At 44.7% G+C, this 8,528-nt stretch overlaps 2 protein-coding genes across 2 annotated transcripts; both read left to right on the forward strand.

Moving 5' to 3' along the window:
- Window positions 1-545: 545 nt before the first annotated feature.
- On the forward strand, window positions 546-1,138 carry LOC143037078 (uncharacterized). Its single transcript, XM_076205189.1, has one exon. It carries the CDS (start codon window positions 578-580, stop codon window positions 1,136-1,138), a length of 561 nt encoding a protein of 186 aa, XP_076061304.1. The 5' UTR covers window positions 546-577.
- A 6,342-nt stretch (window positions 1,139-7,480) lies between these two features.
- Window positions 7,481-8,188, forward strand: LOC143037079 (uncharacterized). Its single transcript, XM_076205190.1, has 2 exons — window positions 7,481-7,492; window positions 7,638-8,188. Exons 1-2 carry the CDS (start codon window positions 7,481-7,483, stop codon window positions 8,178-8,180), a joined length of 555 nt encoding a protein of 184 aa, XP_076061305.1. The 3' UTR covers window positions 8,181-8,188.
- The last annotated feature ends 340 nt before the right edge of the window (window positions 8,189-8,528 follow it).

Consider the following 8,528-nt stretch of genomic DNA (forward strand, 5'->3'; position numbering starts at 1 on the left):
TTAATTTGCTGAGCAACGGGAGGCTTATTTATGTCCTTTAATCGAAGGTGTACAACAGGAGTGGATGTATTCACAATTCATTCTCATCCTCATCGAAAAATTTCCCAGTTTAAGATATACTCTTCCATATGATCTTAAAAGATGCGCCCTTTTTCTAAACGAAGCCCAGTCGACGGTTACCTGACCACGTCAAACGACGCCACCTTGAAGATGAAACATTATTCAAAAGCTCGTCAAGAGGACGAAGAGAGATGCGACGAACACATTTTTTACTTGGCAACGGTCAACGAGAACACCGACCGAGGACGGGTCCCTCCATAACACGGCGAGGACAGTCCACAAAAACTGACCCTCCCGTCCGTCCTACTCTACTGGAACACATATATATAGGAGGCAGCAAGGACCGAGGGCACAGCATTATCCTTTCAGTCCTTAACGATGACACTTAAGGTAGGAACTGACCGTCCGAGTTTCTGCTTTCGAAAAATATGAAACAAGAGTCGTAGTTGTGATACTATTGTGAGAAGAAGAATGTGCAACGAGTCTGGTTCTAAACAAGTTGTGGATTTGTTTACTTATGCTCCTCCGTTTTCAGGTGGCACTCGCCCTCACCCTGGCCCTGGCGGCACCGAGCCTGGCACTCCCGGACTCCAGGCCGACCTACCTCTACTCCGTTCCTGACGACTCCCACGAGTCCCACGAGTCCCTCGAGGTGCTCCGTCTGGCGCCCGAACTCCCCGTGGTGGTGGAGGAGGACTACGGCCCCGCCAAGTACGACTTCAACTACGCCGTCAGGGACGATGAATCCTACAACAACTTCGGTCACCAGGAGGTCCGCGACGGCGACCGCACCGACGGCTCCTACTTCGTCCACCTCCCCGACGGGCGCCTGCAGAAGGTCACCTACTACGTGGACGGGGACTCCGGCTACGTGGCCGAGGTGACTTACGAGGGCGAGGCCCGCTATCCGGAGCCCGCTGTGAGGACAGTCCCCGACTCGATCGAGTCCCACGAGTCCATCGAGGGTCTTGACTCACTCGAAGACTCACTCGAGGACTCACTCGAGTCGCTCGAGAGCCACAGCGATGAGGACGACTCAATCGAGGGCCACGACTCGAGCGAGGAGCACTTCGCCTAGCCCGCCCCTCTCCCCATTCCCCCTCACACCGCACCCACCACCCTCTACGGAGTTCCCGTCTGAGGACCTCCTTTCCCCGACGCTGACCGACAAGCCACCGAGGACCCTGACGTACGAGGTTCTTCTCGAATCCCAGCGACACTTCGACAGGAACCCTAATTTATCGGACACGTGATGATAATATGCTCTAATAAATTATCTATCTTTTTTGTACAAAAGACTCTTTTGAATCTGCTCCTTGACCTTTTCGGTTGATGCGCGCGAATCTGTCCCACGGTTGGTCAGACGCCTCCTCTGCATTCATCCAGTGTTGGGGGGGACGCCAGGGGGCGCTGAGGAGTAGCTCTATCCGAAGCCGACACGTTGGCACTATCGTGCACTTTAGGGACTGTTGTGGCAGGTAGCTAAGAGTCACTGCTAGGAATGTGAGAGGAGTGCGGGACTCGAATCCTCAACTAAGCGAATGCGAGACCAGCATGCTTCCGGTGACGCCACCAGGGCAGGCAAAGGTTGTTCCTGTTTTCTTGGGGGCAGGCAAACGTTGTTCCTGTTTTTAAGAAGGGAGATCAATCGTCTGTATGCAACTACAGGCCAATCAGCTTGATAACAGTTATAGATAAAATGCTTAAATCAGTAATAGTTAACAGACTCAGAGAACACATCGAGAGACATAGATTAATTCGTGACTCACAACATGGTTTCTACAAGGGTAAGTCATGTGAGACTAATCTTCTATCCTTTTCCACTAAAGTATATAAGGCGCCAGATAACAATGATAGTTACGATGTTATTTACATTCACTTTTGCAAAAGCGTTCGACAAGGTGCCCCATCAAAGACTACTAAACAAAATAAAAAACCATGGCATTGGAGAAAAAGTGTTAGAATGGACAAAAGCTTGGATTAGTGACAGAAAACAGCGAGTCACCATAAATGGTGTAAAACCCAGCTAAGGGAGTGTTTCTAGTAGGGTCCTCCAGGGCTCGATTTTGGGTCCCTTATTGTTCATTATGTACATAAATGACTTGGACAATGGGATTAATAGTGATGTTAATAAGTTTGCGGACGACATTAAAATAGGACTACAAATTAGGTCAGGAGAAGACGCAGAGATTCTGCGGGACGATCTTAACAGAATTTTCACATGGTCGCTGAAATGGAAATTGAACTTCAACATCTCAAAGTTCAGCGTGTTAAACGTAGGGCTTCACAACCCCGAAGATAGTTATGGCTTAGATAACACATTTTTAGAGAAAACTGAGTGCGAGAAAGACTTGGGAGTTCTAGTAAGTTCTGACTTTAAATCCAGGAAACAGTGCATTAGCGCCAGGAACAGAGATAACAGAGCATTAGGTTTCATTGCTAGGATGGTTACGGATAGAAGTACTAAGGAAATGATCAAACTCTATCTAGTGTTAGTTAGACCCATCCTTGACTATGCGGTACAACTTTGGTCTTTCGTCTTATAGAACAGACATCAATTCACTAGAATCTGTACAGAGAATGATGACCAAAATGGTACATGGGCTCAGAAATTCACCTTACGAAGAGAGGCTTAAGCACCTTAACTTACACTCTCTGGAAAGACGCAGAGTGCGGGGTGATCTAATAGAGGTGTTTAAGTGTAACAAAGGCTTTAAGGGTGATGCACACAAGGTCATCATATTAAGACAACAGGCAGGAATCGCAGTAATGGATTTAAACTGGACAAACTTAGACTAAAGAAGAAACTAGGGAAGAACTGGATTGTTAATAGAATGTTTAACGAATGGAATAGACTTAGTGATATGTAGTGAGCGCTAAAACTATTAGCTGTTTTAATAGAAGGTTAGATGACTTTATGAATGGGGATGATAGGTGGTAATGGACACGGAACTGCCTAGTCTAGGCCTTATGATCTCTTGCAGTCTCTTTCACTCATGTGTTCATATGTATCCAGAGCACATCGGTCCATAGAGAAACCAATTTTAGGGCTCCCCGTGTTTCCCCGATCTTAGATATCGTCATTTATGTCAGTGCATAGTCATGCACTTGTGTTTACTCATTCAGAATGTCTTTTGAACTTACTACATTTGTCTTATTGAACCATGGCGGTATAAGGTCTTATCTATATAGATGGATACACAAACACAATTGTATATTCATATACTGTGTATGTATATATATATATATATATATATATGTATATACATATATTATATATATACATATATATATATATATACATATATATATGTATATATATATATATATATATATATATATATATGTACATATATATATATATATATATATATATATATATATATATTTGTGTGTGTGTGTGTGTGTGTGTGTGTGTGTGTGTGTGTGTGTGTGTGTGTGTGTGTGCATGTGATTCATCATGATCTTGGACCACGTGTTGGGCTCATGATCGACAGCTATTTTCCTCCCAGAAGAAAGATCAGGGTTCATAATTTTATATGACCGATCTATGGGCAATGCTGTGACCTTACACGCACGCACGCACACACACACACACACACACACACACACACACACACACACACACACACACACACACACACACACACACACACAAAACTCCCCGCCCACGAGAGTTGGAGTAACGACTCGCAGCGCAATGATACTAAAATTATTTCAGCCCTGGGCGGAATTCGAACCCGGACCACCGTAGTGGCAGTTCCGGGTGTATGTGTGTGTGTGTCATTCGACATAAAATCTCGTATTAACTGTCTCATACGACTTCTATATTCATTTGGTTGTTATGCTAAGTTCCATTTAACACTATAATCTGTTAGTTTCATATTCTATCTCATTTTTATCATCCACTTCGTTTTGGTGTTCCCTCACCATGCTCATCATTTCAATGTTATTATCATGTCACAACTGAATCTGAGTTTCGTCTCAGAAATTTGCATCCAAGACTTATTAACACTATTTCAGTTACATTTCCCATCACTTTCCATTTCCATCACTACATTTGTTGGCTATGATGTGTGTCTTTCTTGGCTTTAGGGGCGCGAGATTGTTCATAAGGATGGTAGCACTAGTAAACTGCAGTCCAAAATCTGAGCCTTCCTGTAAGACACAACATTTTCTTTTTTTTAATTATTTCTTTTTCACTTAAGCCTTATCTACAGATACGTTCCTTTAGTCTTTTTGCTTTGGCCATTTAATCATTGCCTACAAACATGTCTCCTTCAAAGTCAGTTATAAAAAAAAGACTGATATTATCAATGAACCCTGTGGCACTCCACTCGTCACCGTATAAAAAACAAAAAACAAAAACAAAAAAAGCAACTCGGTTATCATGCTCAGGAAGTCCCATATCTTGGGTCCTTCCTTGGGTCTACAGGTTTTCATATAATGTATCAAATCAAAGAATTGTTAAAATAAGTAGATATGCATAGTCTGTCAATCTACCCCTGCCTTGCAAAAGGGCAATCGGTGGTATTCTTAAAAACATTCTTTCCTTATAAATCTTACATAAATCCTTGGAAGGGAAAGATTCATATAAGGATTTTTTTTCTAAGAATAACACCAATTTTATATAAATCCTTGGAAGGGAAATGTTTTTATAAGGATTTTTTTTTAAGAATACCACCGTAAGAATCTTAAGGTGGTATTCTAAAAAAATAAGAATACCACTGAATGTATTTTCCTATTTTTCGTCACCCATAATTCATCAGTACTTCTCTCCCTGAGGACAATATCATGCTGAGATCTAAGAGTGTATTGAGGAAGTAAGAAAGTGGGAGATGACTGCGGGAGTTTGGGTAGTACCGAGTGCATTAGTATTCAGAATATTGGAATGCAATTATGGGTATGAGTCATGTAGAAGGGTTGTAGAAGGAGGGGGTAAGTCTTTGTTGCCGGGGGCTTTCAGTGTGTAAGGCTGATAACGGGTTAATGAGTTGGGGAGGGTAAGAAAAAGGGCTCATCTTTCCGTATTGGAAGATTATGCGGGAAATGTATATCGGGTGAACGATCTTTGTTGATGAATAGGTTGAAGGTAGATGCTGGGGGTGGGGTAGGGTGGCAGGTATGTAAGAAGTGTGGATAGGTACTTTTTTTGTGTGTGTGTCTGTGTATCATTGATTGGGGAGTAATGTAGAGGTGGTGGTGAGGTTAGATATTAGAGGAAGAACGTAAGACAGACCAAAAGCATTCCATTTAATATATAACTTATCTTCTTCATTTCTCTTGTCTCTTTGAAATCTCCTAATTCACCAAATATCTTCTTCAGTTCTATGAACATTGCTCATCCGAAGATGTATTTTCCTTGTCTGTATGACTCGTAGTCTGGTTTCTGAACTCTCTACAGGTATGGGATTCAAGAACTATATGATCATTCTTCCCTATAAGACGCAGGTATATCAAGGATTCAGTCTCATCCAGCTCTTTAGTTTGCAATAATCCCAACTCAGCTGGTGTGTCCTTTAATTTCTTTTTTCACTTATGGGATCACTGCAATGTTCGCTGATATACTCAACAGTGCATTTTCCCCACGATTCTTCAATATCTCTTGATTTCCGTTCCTCCCACTTCACCTCCCAACAGTTGAAGTTATCCATCAGTGTTATGTTGTTACATCTCTTCAGGCGAGTAGCGAGCGCTGATACAATGGGTTGTTTTAAGATAAGATAACTTTATGGATAGGAATGACAGGTGGTAAGGTCTCTTCCAGTCTCCTTCATTCTTATGTTCTTATGTATCAATATCTTTTGGTATAGGCCTCGCTCCATTATCTTGTCTTTGAGGGGACATAGGCCACCGCAATATCTCTTTTACCTTTAGTCTGTATGCAAATTGTGTGAGTGGAAGTGTTCAAGTCTTGAATTCTCTTAGTCGTACGTTTGTGTTCGACTTCCAGCAGTCCAAGAGTCCAAGTGTATAGGGCGAAGGTGACATCGGTCGCACCTAAGCGCCAACTGGCTCTTGAGCTCATCACCTCAACAGCTATTTTCATATTTACAATTTCCGCTTTCCCGTCTTCTCCAGCATTGTGTTTTTCTTCACTACTGTTAACGAGTGTGTGTGTGTGTGTGTGTGTGTGTGTGTGAGAGAGTGTGTGTGTGTGTGTTTGTGTGTGTGTATGTGAGTACATGCTCGCACCTTTGTTTCTATTTCTATGTACACGTGTAAATGTAAATTTTCTTTGTCTATTAGACGTGTAGCAGCAGTAATACATGAATACCCGTATGCTTGCGCCATGTTTATTGATATAATTTTTCCTGATGACCTGTTTTGCTTGCATTTCTGTGGAGATCAGGTCTTCTTCGGATCAAGTGGGAGTCCAGCAGTCATCCAATTGCCAATTCGGAGGTCGAATATGAACGCAGAACATGACTTCCTCCCTTTAACCCTAACTCCAAACTAGTGGTCCACAACTTGTGATCCATTTGCTCCGCATAGACCCACAGGTGGCCACAAACGGAGCCACAAAAACTAGCGGGAATAAACGGATGCTTATTGATTTATTTCGACGTTGAAGCGATCTGTGGGAAGGTTAAGGAACAGCGTTACATAAGTATGGGGTACACCGAGACACCAGGTGGGAAACCTTTGCCTCAGACACTTCCTCTACAGGTGCAGTGCCGGAAGCAGTGGCCGAATCAAATGTCAAACGTTGCAATTAATCATTGACTACGGTCTTATCATGCTTCACGACACGATTATTTGTTTGTTTATTTACTTGTCTATTTTTTTCCCGATGGTCAGTCTTCTCGAAATTTTCAGTTTCTGCCGTGCATCGGGTCAATGGTCATTGCCTTTCTTTAAAGTTCATTTCAATATTAAATGGTTGGACGCATTCCCTGACACCCTAGCCGCCACTCCGAAGCCCGAAAACTAAACCTTGATATGCAGAAGCCTTTCCTAATGATGACCACAGTGACTGATGTAATTTACTGAGCAACGGGAGGCTTATTTATGTCCTTTAATCGAAGGTGTACAACAGGAGTGGATGTATTCACAATTCATTCTCATCCTCATCGAAAAATGTCCCAGTTTAAGATAAACTCTTCCATATGATCTTAAAAGATGCGCCCTTTTTCTAAACGAAGCCCAGTCGACAGTTACCTGACCACGTCAAACGACGCCACCTTGAAGATGAAACATTATTCAAAAGCTCGTCAAGAGGACGAAGAGAGATGCGACGAACACATTTTTTACTTGGCAACGGTCAACGAGAACACCGACCGAGGACGGGTCCCTCCATAGCCACGGCGAGGACAGTCCACAAAAACTGACCCTCCCCTCCGTCCTACTCTACTGGAACACATATATATAGGAGGCAGCAAGGACCGAGGGCACAGCATTATCCTTTCAGTCCTTAACGATGACACTTAAGGTAGGAACTGACCGTCCGAGTTTCTGCTTTCGAAAAATGTGAAACAAGAGTCGTAGTTGTGATGCTATTGTGAGAAGAAGAATGTGCAACGAGTCTGGTTCTAAACAAGTTGTGGATTTGTTTACTTATGCTCCTCCGTTTTCAGGTGACACTCGCCCTCACCCTGGCCCTGGCGGCACCGAGCCTGGCACTCCCGGACTCCAGGCCGACCTACCTCTACTCCGTTCCTGACGACTCCCACGAGTCCCACGAGTCCCTCGAGGTGCTCCGTCTGGCGCCCGAACTCCCCGTGGTGGTGGAGGAGGACTACGGCCCCGCCAAGTACGACTTCAACTACGCCGTCAGGGACGATGAATCTTACAACAACTTCGGTCACCAGGAGGTCCGCGACGGCGACCGCACCGACGGCTCCTACTTCGTCCACCTCCCCGACGGGCGCCTGCAGAAGGTCACCTACTACGTGGACGGGGACTCCGGCTATGTGGCCGAGGTGACTTACGAGGGCGAGGCCCGCTATCCGGAGCCCGCTGTGAGGACAGTCCCCGACTCGATCGAGTCCCACGAGTCCATCGAGGGTATTGACTCACTCGAAGACTCACTCGAGGACTCACTCGAGTCGCTCGAGAGCCACAGCGATGAGGACGACTCAATCGAGGGCCACGACTCGAGCGAGGAGCACTTCGCCTAGCCCGCCCCTCTCCCCATTCCCCCTCACACCGCACCCACCACCCTCTACGGAGTTCCCGTCTGAGGACCTCCTTTCCCCGACGCTGACCGACAAGCCACCGAGGACCCTGACGTACGAGGTTCTTCTCGAATCCCAGCGACACTTCGACAGGAACCCTAATTTATCGGACACGTGATGATAATATGCTCTAATAAATTATCTATCTTTTTTGTACAAAAGACTCTTTTGAATCTGCTCCTTGACCTTTTCGGTTGATGCGCGCGAATCTGTCCCACGGTTGGTGAGACGCCTCCTCTGCATTCATCCAGTGGGGGGATGCGCCATTACCACGGAGAGAAAGAGGGTGAG

This window comes from Oratosquilla oratoria, chromosome 21, assembly GCF_046742065.1.
Source record: "Oratosquilla oratoria isolate Oo_2021 chromosome 21, ASM4674206v1, whole genome shotgun sequence".
Lineage (NCBI taxonomy): Eukaryota > Metazoa > Arthropoda > Malacostraca > Stomatopoda > Squillidae > Oratosquilla > Oratosquilla oratoria.